At 40.4% G+C, this 19,607-nt stretch overlaps 1 protein-coding gene across 1 annotated transcript; it reads right to left on the bottom strand.

Moving 5' to 3' along the window:
• Positions 1-2,855: 2,855 nt before the first annotated feature.
• Positions 2,856-19,350, bottom strand: ercc2 (excision repair cross-complementation group 2). Its single transcript, XM_080771993.1, has 23 exons — positions 19,246-19,350; positions 18,950-19,049; positions 18,087-18,164; positions 17,809-17,871; positions 16,012-16,125; positions 14,660-14,776; positions 14,240-14,356; positions 13,738-13,861; positions 13,258-13,354; positions 12,709-12,842; positions 12,128-12,296; positions 11,764-11,882; positions 9,770-9,839; positions 8,559-8,628; positions 7,442-7,543; positions 7,218-7,281; positions 6,465-6,586; positions 6,279-6,371; positions 5,807-5,879; positions 5,647-5,717; positions 5,406-5,549; positions 4,449-4,592; positions 2,856-4,154 (listed from the first exon to the last, which is right to left on the bottom strand). The coding sequence occupies exons 1-23, from the start codon at positions 19,248-19,250 to the stop codon at positions 4,062-4,064; spliced, it is 2,283 nt and encodes a 760-aa protein (XP_080628119.1). The 5' UTR covers positions 19,251-19,350; the 3' UTR covers positions 2,856-4,061.
• Between the last annotated feature and the right edge of the window lie 257 nt (positions 19,351-19,607).

Below are 19,607 nucleotides of genomic sequence, written 5' to 3'. Positions count from 1 at the left end.
TATAGCCCACGGTCCAAAATGATGAGAAACGAGGCTAACTTTTTTTTTCAAAATTTCAAAAAACATGGGCTATAACCCATAGTTTTTGTCATTTCGTAATTTTTTTCAAATCCTCAAAAATGATGAAAAACGGCGCGCTATAGTATGCCGTACGATATGGGCTATAGCCCATGGTCCAAAATGATGAGAAACGAGGATAACTTTTTTTTTCAAAATTTAAAAAAACATGGGCTATAACCCATCGTTTTTGTCATTTCGTCATTTTTTTCAAATCTTCAAAAATGATTAAAAACGGCGCGCTATAGTATGCCGTACGATATGGGCTATAGCCCACGGTCCAAAATGATGAGAAACGAGGCTAACTTTTTTTTTCAAAATTTCAAAAAACATGGGCTATAACCCATCGTTTTTGTCATTTCGTCATTTTTTTCAAATCCTCAAAAATGATGAAAAACTGCGCGCTATAGTATGCCGTACGATATGGGCTATAGCCCACGGTCCAAAATGATGAGAAACGAGGATAACTTTTTTTTTTTTAATTTAAAAAAACATGGGCTATAACCCATCGTTTTTGTCATTTCGTCATTTTTTTCAAATCTTCAAAAATGATGAAAAACGGCGCGCTATAGTATGCCGTACGATATGGGCTATAGCCCACGGTCCAAAATGATGAGAAACGAGGCTAACTTTTTTTTTCAAAATTTCAAAAAACATGGGCTATAACCCATCGTTTTTGTCATTTCGTCATTTTTTTCAAATCCTCAAAAATGATGAAAAACTGCGCGCTATAGTATGCCGTACGATATGGGCTATAGCCCACGGTCCAAAATGATGAGAAACGAGGCTAACTTTTTTTTTCAAAATTTCAAAAAACATGGGCTATAACCCATCGTTTTTGTCATTTCGTCATTTTTTTCAAATCCTCAAAAATTATGAAAAACGGCGCGCTATAGTATGCCGTACGATATGGGCTATAGCCCATGGTCCAAAATGATGAGAAACGAGGATAACTTTTTTTTTCAAAATTTCAAAAAACATGGGCTATAACCCATCGTTTTTGTCATTTCGTCATTTTTTTCAAATCTTCAAAAATGATGAAAAACGGCGCGCTATAGTATGCCGTACGATATGGGCTATAGCCCACGGTCCAAAATGATGAGAAACGAGGCTAACTTTTTTTTTCAAAATTTCAAAAAACATGGGCTATAACCCATCGTTTTTGTCATTTCGTCATTTTTTTAAAATCCTCGAAAATGATGAAAAACTGCGCGCTATAGTATGCCGTACGATATGGGCTATAGCCCACGGTCCAAAATGATGAGAAACGAGGCTAACTTTTTTTTTCAAAATTTCAAAAAACATGGGCTATAACCCATAGTTTTTGTCATTTCGTAATTTTTTTCAAATCCTCAAAAATGATGAAAAACGGCGCGCTATAGTATGCCGTACGATATGGGCTATAGCCCATGGTCCAAAATGATGAGAAACGAGGATAACTTTTTTTTTCAAAATTTAAAAAAACATGGGCTATAACCCATCGTTTTTGTCATTTCGTCATTTTTTTCAAATCTTCAAAAATGATTAAAAACGGCGCGCTATAGTATGCCGTACGATATGGGCTATAGCCCACGGTCCAAAATGATGAGAAACGAGGCTAACTTTTTTTTTCAAAATTTCAAAAAACATGGGCTATAACCCATCGTTTTTGTCATTTCGTCATTTTTTTCAAATCCTCAAAAATGATGAAAAACTGCGCGCTATAGTATGCCGTACGATATGGGCTATAGCCCACGGTCCAAAATGATGAGAAACGAGGCTAACTTTTTTTTTCAAAATTTCAAAAAACATGGGCTATAACCCATCGTTTTTGTCATTTCGTCATTTTTTTCAAATCCTCAAAAATGATGAAAAACGGCGCGCTATAGTATGCCGTACGATATGGGCTATAGCCCATGGTCCAAAATGATGAGAAACGAGGATAACTTTTTTTTTCAAAATTTCAAAAAACATGGGCTATAACCCATCGTTTTTGTCAAATTGCGGAATTGCGGAAATTGCGGAAATCACTGTAAAAGCAACCACGAAGAACATGCCTGAATTAATTTCAGCCCAGGCCTCCCTAATGTCTCTAATTCCTTGCTCCGACAGAAACCTCGATTACCCCAGATAACACTGCTACCCTCTCTGCTTCACATTAATTCACTCCCCTATTCTGCAGGTCGTGGGGGTGGAACATGTCTACTCATGTCCCCCAGCTGTCATCACAGCCAATAATAAACTTATCTGAAGGCAACCCCAACTGATTTGGAGCCCCTCGACAGTTCTCCCAAAGTAACCCTGCTAGCTGATCAATTATGTCTGTTATTAATAACTACTGAATCTGATTGTACATTTACTTTGTTAGAATGTTTGATGGTTGCACTAGCACAACCACACTACTCAATGTAAAAATGAGTGTTAACAGCCTAGCTGAACCTGCTAGCTGAAATGTTACAAACTGAGAAAAGAGCTCATGCTGTACACTTTATACCTGATTTATGTACTGTTGACAGTGCATGAACTCAACTCAATGACATTTTATGGGGTATTTTTGTATTTTGTATCTCGAAACCTGGAAGCTTGATGTATGTTACTTTGAGTCTCGACGCCTTTGTCAGCTGTTTTACAGTTCACAATGGCATTCAATCTTCAGCTTCAATCTTTAAACTCAATTATAACACTATCTGAATGATAGTAAATTGTGAATGTTAACATAGTTGTATAGTGTAATGTACTGCAGTGCATAGCATGTTTTCTGCGCTGGCCTTTTAAAACTTTATCCCTTCAATTAAATAACATTTGATCAAAGCCACAAGTCAAAGTTACGAAATATAAAATTTATATTCCCGTTTGCATTTAGAAAAGAGATACAAGCAAAAACAAATCAATCAGTACATTGTACAGATACATCAGTAGGATCAGAAACAAAGTAACTGTAGTCTTGTCTGTATGACAGACACTTCATTCGACCAATGACTGGTTTGGATCATGGCTGCCCACACCCACAGATGACTGATACACTCTTTAAACGGAACAGATTAATATTGTCAAGCGAACAGCAACAAAACAACCGCACTGTGTTGAACTGAATTGAGTATCGGCTGTGTTTTAGGCAACAGACACTATTCTGTTAATATTTTCTATATCTCAACAGACAAAGTTGTAATGTCTATATAGTTTTTAGAACAGTGCAAACACAAAAAACAATTACACTGAGATCAACTTTTGCACATCCCAGTTGTGTAATGGCTTAAAAACCTTTCATGACTAGTTTCATGACAGAACGGATCCACTTTTCACGTTTAGGTTTGTTCTACTGTATATTAATCTGGTTGCTCTAATGTGTTTTAATACTCTTTGGAGAGATCTGAAATACTGATTCCTATGGATCTATGCTAGTGTTAATGAAGTTTGGCTCAACTGTGGTAGGCCACGATGATGTAATCATGTCAAGGCCTTCAAATGTACAAGGAATGCTCTGTGCTCGATGATGCAGGTGACTGCAGGATATAGCTTTTGTACAAGAGAAGAAAACGGCACACGGTGAAGCAGGAGTGCTGATCTCATTAGAATTTAGTTTATTCTATTGTACAAAATTATTTAAGTACTATTTTATTCTACTTGGAAGTCAGAGTCTATAGAGTGCCTATAACGTCTTTTAAAGTCAATTTAGCATACCTACCAAGTCAGTGGTGCTCTACTGGTCGGTCCCAAAAGTGACTTGAAAGATGTTTGGGAGGGTCTCTAAGAAAGACCTCTAATCTGGAATACTGTATTATTTAACATATTGGGTACATTTGGTACTAAACACAAAATGTGTTTTTCCTTTCAGTAATAAGAACCAGTTAAGACCATTGCTCTAGTCTGAACGTCACCGATTCGCTACTAACCCTGAGTGAGACATAAGAGGAAAATGGCCACTGTGGTAAATTGGTCCCCAGTCTGGGAACCGCAACAGTCTGTGCATCAATAATACTGAATATCACCATCATCAGGCCTGGCGTTATGGTGATTCTAGATCCTCAGGACTGGTGAGCCATCAGAGCGATCTTTTTCAGCATCTCCTCTGACTGGAGCTGCTCTAGAGTCAGCAGAGACAGACCCAGCTGGTCCTCCTGGTCAGGGGAAAGGAGCATATTATGCACAATAAAGAGAAAGACAGATATTTGAGTGTGGGGGTAATAAATATTATCTGTACATGATGCGTCTGTCATTTTGTTCTGCTGTGGGCCTCTTCAGAAGGAAAATGTCAGCTTTCACAGAATGGATGGGGCAATTCTTTAGTTGACAATGACAATGTTAGAGATATCCCAACTGCAACTATTTTTTGAATAAAATGCAAATAAGATGTAACAAGTGTACGACATGTGTGTGTTACATGCATGTTCACGTGTAATGCTGTACGGCACCTGTCTGAAAGGCTGAGCCATCTCTCGTAGGAAGTGTTTGGAGAGCTGGACGGTCTCGTCCACGGTGAGGTTCAGACTGCCATCACTGATGTGCTCCTGGATCCACCTGGGAAGCTTCCCGCGCTTGTCGGCCCTGGCATAGCGCTATACGTCGGAGAAGAGAGAGGGATTTAAGAATCACTGAGCTGGGAAACAGCCCCTTCACAGCTACTTATTAAAACCAAAACCAAGAAGGAATGTGTTATATTGACTGCCAAGCACGTCGTCCCATCAAATCCAACTCTTGACTGACAAGCACAATATTGCATCATATGGTCTTTTTAGTGGTTTACGCTAGAGCAGGGGTTCTCAACGTTTTTGGCTGGGGCCCCCGGGAATGCTTTGGCCATGTCTCGTGCCCCCCTGCCCCGCCCTGCCCCCCTACCCACCCCCAATATAAATTGACCGCTACAATAACCTTATTAACCCATTCTGGGCGGGAACCCCTTTTGGTGTTTTAACTAAGCATTATGTAATACTTTAGCTATTGAAAAATAGCAGATCTACGAGCTTGTAGGTCTATTTTTGAAAAATCGTGAAAAGGCGGTACAAATCTTTGAATATATATTCTTTCAGAAGACTTTTATTTTATTTATTCCGACGTCAGGTCTAAATGGGTTAATAGAGAAAATACAGCACAGCATAAATAACTACTGAAACCAGATATGATCATTAAGGAAAGCATTTATGCATGTACTATGTGTATTGTGTATGTATGAAAACTCTTAATTTCCTTTTTCCAGCCATTCAGTTGCAAAAAAAGAAAAGGAAAAAATAATGAAGTGAACAGAGATGTTGTAACTCTCCTTCAATGGCTCTGGCTAGAGGGCGCTCTTCACCAACGTATGAATGATACTAGCTTGCTACAACCGAAAATGAATCAGAAGTGAAAACTCTTTTCCCAGATTGATCACACACCTTGTCAGCGAAGATCATGAGTCCGTAATCAGTCTTTCCCCGGATAGCTCTGCCCACACACTGAGCGGCGTGGCGCATGGCATCAAAGGTCAGGAAGTCATTCTCTCTGATCTGGAACTGGTCCCTGAGGTACTCCAGACGAGCCTGAGGGAAACACAAGGTTCAAACACCGATACCCAGATCTCAGTGATGGATAAGAATGAGGGGAATGAACACAGGACGGCGGGAACGGAGTCTCTACCTTGAGAATACGGCTCTGTGTGTAAACGTACGGCACTCCAAACATGATCACAGCTCGGCCAAAGTGATGCACTGTGGGGAACAAAAATCACATTTTCACGTCATCTTTGATAAAAAAGTATGAATACTGACCAAGGTCTAAGGACATAAATATTATTTACCAAAGTCTATTCCTTCAGACACTTTTCCTCGGGCCACAGACAAAAGGATGGCTCCTCTGCCATTCTCACATGCCTAGAGGAGATAAAGAGACATGGCAAGCGAGAGAGACGGTGAGATTAAAAAAAACTACATTTTTAGTTGCAGTTTCTTTCCCCCCAGTTTAGTCAACATGCCAATTCTAAGTTTGTATGTTCCCTATCACTGCTGCTAACCCCTACTGTATGTCCTGGGGAAGGTGAAGACATGCTTCTGACACACATAGTAGTAGGTCATCACTTTTTTTCCACATGACAGTGAGGAGTTTGGGGACAGCATAGCACATGTGGACGGCACAGTGCATGTGGAGGGAACCAGCTATGCTTCCCAGTTCCTCTCCTTACTGAACAGGTGCCCTAAGTAGCTGCAGTGACGGCGAACTAGTAACGAAGCCAAAGGCGTGTCATGTAGTGGTTCTGAGAATCTGAGTCTGACCTCATTGTATAACTCCAGGGCCATGCTGGTCTCTGCAGCATCTGGAGTCTCAATGAAGATCAGCTTGTTCCTCTGGACATTCTCCAGGATACCCTACAAAACATGCATATAAGGACATCAAAATAAAACACACACAAAAAAGAGATACATGCACGATGCGTTTCAAAAGTGTTCTCCCACACACACCTGTTCATACCAGGATGCCACAATATTCTCCATGTAAATGTAGCTAGTGAAGAACGCCACAATGCCATCCGGAACGATGGCCGACATCTCCAGGAGCAGGTTACCGTAGTTGCGGATCACCGCTAGGAAAAAAGAAAAAAAGGCTAAGTGAAAATCTATTAAAGAGCAGAAGAAAGAACGTTTCATATGATCTCAGGGTCAGTTGATCCATCTAAACATACGGTGTAACATAAGAAAGTACCACTCACAAAGGGTCTAAGGCAGCACGATGATATTTTTGATTGCAACAACACGTCATGTTTATTTATTAATGTCAAATACAGTACATATGTCAATTTCATTGTTTCACATACTAGTGAAACAAATTATTTTGAATTTTGTTTAATTAAACATGATTATGAAGTAAGACTTTTAAATTGATTGATGATTTCTTGCTCAGGGGATAAATTGACCATCAGGTCAAAATTCGTGTCAGATCATATGTCTATGTGAGACATTGGATCTGACACAATCTAAATGTCTCAATAGAAGGGCAGGGAGACAAATTACAACGACCCCAATTGTAGAAGTTATACTGTATGAACATACTCTACCATACAGATTGGACAAAATTACATTTCATTCATTAAAAAAAGGTTACATATTAGTGCCACTTTAAACTCGAGTTGGGAATCATTTCATGTGAATCGACATTATTTGTTCCAGATGGAGGATGCCTCGGTTTTGAATTAAATATCTTTCAGCTGTACTAACCAAAGTCTTCTCTGGTCTCAAACTTAGAGCTCAAGGCCACCTGGTCATTTCCCCTGCCCACGATCTACAGAGGATGAGGAAAAGAGCAAGACAGAAATAGAGAAAGTATGATAAAGAATGAGTTACCATTTGAGTAACCTGGAAATGTTTAGTTTTTTTCACAATCTTCTTGGCTGTGCACCATAAACTGCTGTGTGTACGTGTGTTAGTTTATGATTACCCACCAGAGGACAGAGACACACCCGTGCTAGGGTCATGGTGAAAGACATGATGGTGACAGGTCGGAAGTCAAGTATTTTGGGATAAATGTCCAGAGGAGAGAGAGTCTGAGGAGAGGTTACATGAATAAAATGGTATTAGAACAGTGCAGACATTCCCTTTCATACAAGATCATAGTCATTTAGCTTAGCAGGCGCACATTGTATGGGGTCATGTGTGGCAACATTTTAAAATACGTATTGATAAACCAATGAAATTCCAACATGCAAGTGTGCAATATCAACTAACAGGCTAGCTGCAAATATACAGTTGTGAAAATAACAGTTTTATGATCAAAAAGGAATAGCAAGAGAATACGTAATAGTTAGCTTTGCGATAATTATTATTATTCAATATTGACCTAATGTCTCAAGAACAGATTCCGAGCTGCACCACTGAATCTGTAGGCAGGGGCATTCAGAAGGTATCCGGAGAACTCTCCAGTTTGCCGACTTAGTGCATTTTTGTTTTACTTCACCTTCATTTAAATTGCATTGAATTGAGAGAGAGAGAGAGAGAGAGAGAGAGAGAGAGAGAGGATAGTTGTTTAGAGTTTAAACTTTAGCATTCCTACTTCATCTAGTGTAAACACCAAAGTACCGAAACAATGTAATTAATTAGTAAACGATATCCTGAATTGGTAGGCCTACTATCATTGGTATTAACATACTCAACTTTTTATCATCATACAGCTGACCATTTAATTGCACAAAATAATTGTATCACTTTGGAAATGAACTATAACAGCTGTGGGTTTGACATACTACACTGATGAAGACGGCATGTTAGCATAACAATGAAGACATTGATGAAGAATTTTCGCTGCGGCGAGTTGGTAAACTGGCGAGTTCTCCGGTATCCATTCAGAAAGTGTGGGGAATGAAAACGTAGGCGCCCCACCGCTACCGGAAGAGGAGAGCCAACATCCGGTTATCCACATTCTATTGGGTTGCGCCCCAGAGGCAAAATCAAAGGAAAACAAACAGCAGAGGGTGCTGTTCTTTCCCTTTTTTAAGCAGGTGAGTTCCCAGATTGTTACTGACCAAATATAATTTGACCAAAGAAGAGGAGAGGGTTTCTTACTCCAGAAGTGATGATAACAGACTGGAATCGTTCAAAGACGGGCTTGATGGCGATAGAGGGGTCCATACAGCTGAGATGTACAAGAGAAAACACACTCACGTTCATTGTGAAGAAAAGACAAAAACACAGAAAGGCCACACAAAGGTGGCACAACACATGACCCGATTATATAGTACAATTCTAAGATCTATGGTTTGTTTGCAAGAGTTCAAAGATAGTCAAACCAGTAAGACACCCTGAGGGTGAGGTCGTGCTAAAACAGGTCTCGCAATGCCCATACAGTCGAGTATATGGACCTTTTTAGTTTGTTTGTTTTTAATTTACGTTTTCAGGCCAGGTAGGGAGTAAAATGTGTGCTAATTAGTAAGAGACTTATATATTCTTGATTCATTGCGCATAAAGTGAAATGTTTAAAACGTGTTTGTTTTCATCTTGATGATTATACATAATATAGCTAATATATGAAAATCTGAGACCACAAAAAAATATATTTATAATACAGAATTGTCGAATATCTGAAATGTATGTCAATTTAAGCACTCAATACTTGGTCTGAGCTACTTTTGAACAAATTATTTCATCAATGGGGGGCGTGGCATGGAGGTGATCAACCTGTGGCAATGTTGAGATGTTATGGAAGCCCAGGTTTGCTTTTACGTATATCATTATTACGGAAGAAAATGAACTTTTCCACGATTATTTTAGAAGGATCTGTATGTTATTAGGCCTTATTCTTTTTACTAAATCAATTACAATAGTAACAAACCTCAAATATTGTATTAATGTGCCCAACATTTGTAGAGAAAACATGTCAAACGATCTTTATGCATATTATAGACAAATTTAAAATTAAATGTGATTTTGATTTATTTTCAGTTGACGCATTTAGAGCTGAATTATTAGAACTTTTTTCAAGTGTGTTTGTCCATTTTGAGGAGTGGTGACGTTGTCAGCTTTACTTCTGACATAAGACGTTCCCGGTTGCCTTGTATTGTCTTAAATAAGGAATGGAACAAAGCAAATGATTCTCCATGTAAAGTGTCCGTGACTGTCATGAGGAACACATGTGATCCACACATTTCAGGGATTTACACGTTGGTGAATCACACAGCAGTTTTTGCTTAGAGAAAATACACCCTCCTTTAGTCACTCTATTTACTGGTTATTTACGGCCAGCTTGGTGAATCAGGCCCATTGTGTTTGAGACTCACCTGAAGTGCAGTACAGGGTTAGCAATGGTAGGAGTTCTGTCCTCAAATGGCTCAATGATAATGGTGAAACCTTGAAGTGGGAAGGATAGAGTAGTCACATAAATAGCTTATTTAGCCATGTTTTGCAAGGACGTTGCAGCCGGAGAGGCAGCATTAGCGCCTCTCCTGGTCAAATGTCACAATTAGATTTTCCAACTGACTTTAGTTCACTCGACATTCGACCAGGGGAAACGCTAATTCCGGGAATAAAGTTAAATTAGTTTAGCTCATTATCGGACCTTTACTTTTTGGATATGATATGCAGAAAAGGGTAAGAATGTTCCTAGTTAACTTGAAACCATGCGCCGCTTCTGAAACGTGGTGGAAGGCTAAGACGGTGGGACCTCATCTCGGAGCTACAGAATTGAGCGTAGGGACTGAGCGACCATATGGGGCTATCAATAAAATAAAACATCAGGGTTCAATGTATGAACGGAAATGTAAGGAGCACCAAATATGTAAGCGATGTTTTGCATTCATAAAAACTTAATAAAATTTCATAAAATGATGAAAGTAGTTAAAAATGCATGGTAGGTCTGCCAACACCATGCAGTATGCTGGAACCAGAATTTAAAATATAGTGTCCAGACTCTCTGTCACTCATCCATCCATCTCTTCAAAGAGACTGAGGCATCAAAATTTTCAGTAGCACCGAAGAGACGACTTTAGGACGGTACCCGCCCCCCCCGAACCTCAAATGACGACACATTGTAGGCTCTACAGCGCCAAACCGACTTTTATTCGGCTCTAAAATAGGAGTATGAATCGGCCCTTACAGTCTACAGTACACTGATTCGGGCCAATTGCATATTATTTATTTATTCATTTTTTTTATTTAATTTTGGTTCACCTTCATAGCCTATTTGGATAACACACGGATCAGCCTCCTTCTCACAACAGAGCGAGACTTTTTCCTTCCTCTCCGTAGCTGGCTAGAGGCTCGGATCGTTTCTGAAGGCTTGAAATAATGTAGTTTCTTACACAGTGAAATCAGCAGGCGCTCTGGAATGTCAGCGAGTATCGTCGCAGCGCTCAGCTACATGCTATTAGATTATCATCAAGAGATAATAAACTAGCAGAGATAGGGAGTGCAGTTGGATGACAGCGAGCGCCCGTTTTACTACAATCGACCGGCTTTTTTGGTCGCATCACAGCAATTACTTGCAGTGGCACTGACGCTCCCAATTATATTTTAGGCGCATTTGCGACCAACATTGGAGCAATTTGGGGCCCGGAAACATACATACTTTTTGAGGTTATGAGATTATCTATTCTGTAAGTATGGTGGATTCATAGTGCTATTACAATATGAAAGAATGTAATCAAAATCAGTGTGAAACCCAATGAATGAGTATTGTGACCAGTACTGTGATCGACATTGTATGGCTACTTGACAAGGTAGACATTTTACCTGACCAGGTAGGACATTGGGTAGTATAGCTACCTGGCCTGGCAAAAGTTATTTTTAGAACTGTTCAGTGACTACTTCCGTTTCCTTAACCCATTCTGACCTGAGATCAGATTCATACGAGGTTTCCACTGGACAGACACACACTGGTCTGATTAACCCATTCTGACCTGAGATCAGATTCTAAAAATGTCAGTCGCTCTTCGATTTTTCAAAAATAGCAGACCTACAAGCTCGTAGCGCGCCACTCGGTGGCGCGCTATGAGCTTGTAGATCTGCTATTTTTCAATAGCTAAAGCATAACGTGATGCTAACACCAAAATGGGTTCCCGTTCAGAATGTGTTAATCATGGAGCACAGAAACGACAGATAAAGATGGTCGACAATATCTGAACTTATATATCATGACCAGGTAGCTAGCTATAGAACCCAAAGTTCTTACAAAGTTCAACATCACTTTAATACCATACTTGCAATGTACTACATGCAGTCCTTACACATACATGTAGGTAAAAAAGCGCTTGTGTCTACTGTCTACCGCGTCTACCTTGGCTGTAGGTGCTAACCAGGGTAGCAAAGTTGGAAATGAGTGTGATAGGAGAAAAATCCGCAATATCAGCAATCTCCAGGGTCCGCAGTAAAGATCGTAACCTCTCTGCACAGAACCTGAAGACATACAGAGGGGACAAATACAAAAATGTAGTGTGCCAGAATGTAAAAGGCCTGACATAATATAGTATGTGACTATGTAAGTTGTGTTTCTTATTTTACAGATGAGGCATCGATTTCACTGTTTAACTTTATCTTTTAAGTATCATAAAGAATTGGTAAGCACCTGTGGACTGATATAGCAGTACAACATGAAACATATTTTATCCCCTGCCACGACATGGTAAAACGCCCATACTGACCTGAGAGGTTTGCGGTCGATGCAGACCTTTTCAAAGATGTCTTTGAGGAACTGCGGGGTGCTCTCTTGGACCACATGGTGGACCCTCAGACGGGATTTCAGGTACTCCAGAAACCGTTTAAGGAAACCTACAAAGTGCTCCGCTGTACGTATACTGCCAGGGATCGCCTCTGGTCAAGGAGAGAACAGAGAATGAAGAGATTGGAATGACAGATGGTTATGGAGAGACAACTAGAATGCTGTATTGTCAAGTCTATTAGAAAGCCCAGCAAACGTGCCATCATCATATACAGCACAACTCCAATCGCTAAACTTTCTCAGTGTTCATCAACGTTTGAGCACTTTTATGAATAAGAATGCGTTATAACTCGATCATCAGGCAACAAAACTTGGGGCTGATGAGTGAGATCGAATAGTCGAAATAACCTTCAGAGTAGTAGAATATTCAATTTATTTTGATCAGTTTGGCATCCTTAGTGGTAAGACCAAACCACACCACACCAGACGATATTATACTGAAAATGTCTCAAGAATTAAATAGATAACGAAACGCAATGAAACAGATAATCAGCTCCTTGGTACCTTTGAGGACTTCGTCTGGCAGCACTGGGTTTGACATATAGACGTCCGTTTCTCTGGCAACGTTGGCTTCCTTCAGGCCCTCCACCATTCGCCTATACTCCTCCTTCAGTTTGGCTGCATCCGTCTCTTTTATCCTATCAGCAAGCAGAGGAGGCTGTTTACAACAGGGACATGAGGGACACCATGGTCCCCTCCATGCTAAAGCATGGAGCGGACCATGGTGTTGCTGGATTTATTCTATTTAAAGGCAACAACAGTTGATTCCCCAAATTCTCCTATTATGTACGCCTTTAATATAACAATATATTTAGAAAATAAGACAGTGTTGTTTCCAATGGTCTAGGTGACTGGACGAAGAGCTCCACACTGATTTCGTTTTAATCACCAACTATGGAAATTTTAAATATCTTTCTTTACAGCTCAATTACATGAGATTTACATAACGAAGCATAAACATTAGAGTTAATCTTCAATTCACAGATCACCATTCCAACCCACCGAAATTCAAGGTTGAATCCTTGCTATATCTGACCAGACCTGCCCTCTTACTTGCTTATGGTAGTCTGGAGTGTCTCCACATTGGTCTGACACTTGTCTAGTGTTCGCCTTGTGATGTTCACACTCATGGAGTCAATACACACATTGTCTGGAGAAGAGGAGAAAGAATGGAAAGGTGAGGGAATAGACCCAGTTAATGGTGGGAGTTGAAGAGAAGAAAAGAGCTCCTTAGAACAGAGCTCTTTTCTTATCTCAAAATCAACCGCTGACAATAACACATTTGATGGGGGCTGGATAGTAACGTGAGACCAACACATTGTTTTGTATTCAAACGACTACTGGTAGTTAAAATGTATAAATGAAAGTAAACCACAGTGAAGACATCTATACTGGTATTATACCATTGGATACTAATAATTACTAATACTTGCATTGCCGTGTGTCCATCCTGAGACAATTCCTGGCAAGTGGCAACCTTGGTTGATGTTGCAATTAACGATCATTAAACTGAATAAAAGTATCTTCCCTCACCTATGTTGTGAGCCTCATCAAACACCACTACCGATTTCTTGGTCAGTTCCTTGGACACCAGGTCTGCGATTTTTGGGTCCAGGAGGTAGTGGTAGCTGTAAACCACAATGTTGGAATGCAGAAGCTGCCACGAAACACACATACACAAACAAATAAATATATGGTACATTACATATTCTATATAAACGCCATGTGTCAGTGGTGTCTGTGGCGGGCGGGACGGCCAGATTATGAACAAATATGCCCAACAACCACCGAAATCAGCACGTCACATGCCCACAGTCACATAATGGAGATACCCGTGGGTGCGTTCCCAGGAGAAGGGGGACGACGACGACATAGAGCCTATTTTCAACCATGCAATAACCTGGGTACTGAAACCTGAACCCTGATTGTTATTTGCACTGACAATACATGTCGCTTCGCAATGCGTCAATTGCTAAATGTTAAGCAATGCTTTGTCACTTCACAAATCACATCCTAGGTTATTTTTTTTACTCACCGCATGGCGTGCTATGAAATAAGGACACCAGCCTTTCTTCCTGCCATAGTCCTTCAGATCATCAAGGTTATAGATTCCAGGAGGGAGGGGTACCTGACGTCCGACTGCTTCAAAAGCCTAGAACATACAAAGCACTCAATAAACGATCTACCGGTAGATGATTCTCAAGTAAAGATAATATTCTCAGTTAAAAATTATCCTAACTGCATGAGCTGTCCACATTGCTTCGGGGCTTCCATTAATATAACATTCATGGCATTAATTATACAACAGCACACACACACAAGGCACACCTGTATAATTGCTTACACTATAAGAATAGGTAAGATGTGGAATACGCTTCAGTCACTAACATCCCTGATGCAGTCAAAAACTAAACAAACACTATTTGAAGGACAAACACAGGTGTCTCCTTCTTACCTCATAGAACTGGCATACAGGCTTGCTGGGGTCGCTGTGGTTTTGTGCACGAATGTACGAGGCCGTCAAACTGTGGCACTTCCCATCTACCTCCTTCCCATAGCGCAGAGCACACACCTGGATACATGCAAAGTAGGGTTGTCTACCGATAGCCGTTAGCCGTTAGCCGTTTATTAATTTGTTTACCGACAACACTAACGGCTAATGGTTCACCGATAAAAAAATATATTTTTTATTTTGAAGCGCCGAGAGCGGGCACCGCGGCCAAAGAACCAAACCCCTCTTTCCACCTTTACTGTCAGTGCAACCACGCATGTGCCGTGACTTACTTCCCCCAAAACAAAAACACCAAAACAACTGCATGTAGTGGACTGCATGGAAGCAGGAGGGAAAAAGAAAAAAAGACGAACACACACACACACACACACACACACACACACAGCATTGCGCGCCCGCAGATCTGCCCTTCGTGCAACGAACGTTAACTTGGTTCCTTAAACGGCAGATCATATGGATCATAGAACGAACGTACCGGGTCCGGTATGCTGTTAGCTTGTTGCTAACGGGACCCCCCCCCCTCTCTCTCTCTCTCTCTCTCTCAGACGTTCTCTCTCTCTCGCGCGTTAGAGAGACGCTCTCTCAACACGTCTTTCTTTCTCTCTCTCTCTCTCTCTCCCTAATCCTTCCTGATCGGTCCGCGATACATGTGTGATGTGTCCGTATAGAAGACTGTAGCCAACGCACTAGTGCACTGATTGACAGCAGGCCGCGTGTAAACGGTGTATTTGTCTATTTTTAATGCGCAAAACAGCGCTTTTCTTTTCTTAACGGCTAACGGTTAATTAGCCGGCAAGTCCTGGCGGTAACCGGTTAATACAATCTTTCCATTTGGCCATCCCTAATGCAAAGGGGGTTCCAGGTGGTCCCCAGCAAAATGATGGAGAGTTTGTAACCAAATGGTCCCTTATTAGTTCTTTAACTTTTGAGAGTGTAAAATGTTACGCTCTAAAGAGTTAAATAAATCATTGTTAAACATCTGCATTACTTAATTTACAAGAAGTCTACCCAATTACAGAATGTAGAATAATTGTTAATTTGATCAAGGTTTGCCTGTTATCTCTCCTATATGAAACATCAATACAGCATGGAATTGTGGACAAAATATTTTTGGGTCGGAGTGGCTAAATGTCATGGTGGTAAATAATGGGCCTTGATACAAAAATGGTTGAAAACCACTGCACTAGATCCATAAGAAGCCACAACTTTCACACACACATTTCCCAGGCCAAGATGTTGTCGTGACTACAGACACGCATACAATAGACACACCACACACTGCTTTCTGGTCCTACCTCAGGGTTAATACAGAGGTTCTTCCTAGATGAGAGGGCCAGTGCCAGAAAGTTGTTGGCCTGTCCAGTCTCTTTAACATAATATTCCATCAGCTTCTTCAGCTCCTCCACCACCTCATCACACACAGGAGAAATGGAACAATAATTTATTTTACATTCTCAACATTTGCAATGAATTGTTATTCACCATTCATTATCACAGAACCTCTGTAACGTTGCATTAACTACACACAGTGCTCAATTCTGTATAAGTGACATAATCATATATTTTTTCAAACTGAGCTCAAATTCTCATTTACATTTGAAGGACACTTGACACTTGCTCCAATGCAGCCTGACAATACGTCACAGGTTCGAATCCCGATGATCTCTGCTGCGTATCACTCCTCGTCTCTCTCTCCCTGTTTCTCTACACTATACAGTATGTACGGTACTATGAATAAAGGCAGAAAAGCCAGTATATTCTGTGGGGACTGAACCTGCGGTCCTGATAATTTCATTAAATGAGTCACATGTCTATAACTCTTCTCTTGCCAATGTTCTCTGCCTCACTCTAGCAGGATACAGTTGTACACTAGCACCACCCAGTGACATGTTCTGAATGGCACAAGAACTGTGGACCATGTAGAAGTGAACGTGAATAAAGTAACAACTCACAAAGCAATTGCGCATGTACAAATTCCTTGCAGTTCCTTCTATACAGAGTAGACTGTAAATAAATACACATCAGAACCATATGCACAATGCATACTTGTACTGTCGATAATGAATAATAATGGATTGCATTTTTATAGCACTTTTCTAAGCACAGTTCTTATTCAAAAAGCTTCACAATGGTCCATTCACTCCATTGATTAATTCATGGGAGGTGAAACCACCACTGGGAGCAATTAGGGGTTCAACTTCAGATTCTTGGACACTTCGACATCAACTGTCTCTGGGGGAGCCCAGGATCGAACTGGGAACCTTGCGGTTACCATCCGGCTTCTCTGCCGGCCACTCTACCCCTGAGCCACTGCCGCCCAATAAGGCCCTGTTAGCAAGATAACTTGATTGCTGATGATTTTATTTCTTCAATTGCAGGGGTTGACAATATAACTGGCAAGGTGGCCCGGGTGTAGTCCGGGCCAGTAGATGTAGTCATACACTGGCCTTTTTGAGCCAGTGAAAAAAATGCCTTGAAAATTAAATAAAGAATAAAGTCTAATTTCACATGTACCCCCTGTGGTACTGTTTTGTAATGATTTCTGTGAAATCGTCTCGGTAATTACCGCTAAAGAAAAAGTGTAGGCTGGTCTCCAAGCAGTTCACAGCTCGCTCGCTCCCATGGAACGTGCTTGCTCAATGCTCACGGCTTCTGCTTCGCAGAAGACATGTTCCTCACTGTTCCTGTCATCCTCGATCATGGGTTTGTTTAATTAACATGTTCCTAAAACCCCCAGTACCTCCTAGCTCAAAGCTGGGCAAAAAACAGACAGCAGCAAAGAAAAGAAAGTGACACCGGTGGAGTTGAGTGAGTTATTTTTTTTTTTAGACCTATTGTCTTTTATTGCTATAAAATTGATGCTAAAAACAAATTCTGCATTAAAAAAAGAGCTTCTGACGAATGTCCCGGGCCCAGAGGCAAATTTCCCTTATTGAATGTCTACCCCTGAATTGACTACATGGCCATCAGTAATGATTGTACACCCATAAAAAAGTGGTGAAGTTCTATATTCATCATGACGTGCGTCACCTACACCAACTATGAATTATGTACCATGTGGATTCTCACGATTTTATTTGTCAGCAACTCACTTTCTCAATCTCAGGAACAGTTCTTGAGCAGTAGATGAGTTTTGTCACTTCCAGGGGATAGGTCTGTCGAGAGAAAGATGACAGTAATTTAATTTAACACAAGTTGAACACTACACAGCATTAAACAAAACAGAGGCACAAGACAGAAAATACAGTAAATTGCCTTGTTTTTATTTAACAATAATACAGGACAGAGAGATTATCCAACCCATTGAATGCTGCACAGAGACAGAATGGACAGAGCACTATCAGTCCTGGTAAACTTATATAGGACTCACCTTCTGGTAAGCAACGATCAGTGACAACAGCGATATTGTCTTTCCTGTGCCTGAAGGCATCTCCAGAACCCCATGTCCCTAAACATGCACATAATGAGAACTGAGACAGCAAGCAATAACACACACTCTCACTCTGTTGTGAATTCGGTTGACCAATCATGTGGTCCCTTAACCCAGCGGTTCTCACCTAGTGGTCCGGGGACCACCAGTGGTTCTTGAGGGGGTTCCAGGTGGTCCCCAGCTAAATGATGGAGAGTTGGGAACCAAATGCACCCTTATAGATCTTTAACTCTAGTGTAAATGAACCCACAGTAAATTATTGTTAAACATCTGCATTACTTAAGTTAATTTACAAGACTTCTACACGAGAAAGTAGAAGCAATTTTTATTTTGATCAACTTTGGCTGTTATCTCTCCTATGGTACCAACATCAATACAGCATGGAAATGAACATATTCTTTAGTTTTGGGTTTTAAAGGCTAAATGTCATCAAATGGAGGTCTGGTCCGTGGCTCAAATTCAGAATAAATAATAGGCCTTGATATGAAAAGGGTTGAAAACCACTGCCTTAAGAGTCTCCCTCTAAGGGTGGTGAGTGATGTAATGTTTCAGTTGAGTCGCACACATAATCATAAATAATAATAATAACTAGGTAGGTATTCTAAACCTATATAATTATGTACAACATAAAACAGTTCTCTGGACCAGTGGTTGTCAAAGTGGGGTCCAGTCGTACAGGGACTCTCAGTCTGTAACTCTGACAGTATCCAAAATATTGTTTCCATGTGGAAACTGTCAGAGTTAAGAGGAGTCCCTGAAATATAAAGCTTTGGGAACTACTGCTATGTCTGGACAACTACTACCTTGGCATCCAGGGTCCTTTTGAGCTCCAGCATGTATGAATACTGCTCTGGATAGATGTAGTTGTACGGGAAATATACCAGGAGACCGTCGATGTTTATCCTACAATCGAACAGAACGTTAGAATTACATTTTATTTTAGAATTGTAATATATAAAAATAATATGATCATTTTTAATAAAATGCGTTGCAGCTTGGAAGCTTCCAAGCTGGATGGTCCAGGATGGATGTGTCAAGGCTAACAGACTTTAGCTATGGCTACCATTCAAATCAGGAGTGACTAAGCAGGGTCTCTTACTTCATCTTGAATCTTACAGACGAGTATCTTCTAGTCCGTCAAGCTTAAATAAGTTGTTGGAATATTCACTGAAGAATAACTTCACTACAGCTCCAGCCTTCTGTGGCACTGTCTAGTGAGCTAATCTAGTGAGCTAATTTAAGGCTTCCGGTGGACGATCTCTTCAAAATAAGAGTACCTCTAGAGTATTGAAAATAATAATAATTTGCACATTAAAACTACAAATTAAGCATTTAAATGATGCTATAAGACACACATTATGTTTCTGTGTAAAAACAAGTAATTAAATAATAATAATAATAATAATAAAGTTATCTAAATGGATAAATGCTATTCACTGGAGTGCATGGACTTCATAAAGT

Source organism: Protomyctophum bolini (assembly GCF_963924005.1).
Source record: "Protomyctophum bolini genome assembly, chromosome: 9".
Classification (NCBI taxonomy): domain Eukaryota; kingdom Metazoa; phylum Chordata; class Actinopteri; order Myctophiformes; family Myctophidae; genus Protomyctophum; species Protomyctophum bolini.
This window is presented reverse-complemented; position numbering and strand designations above follow the sequence as displayed.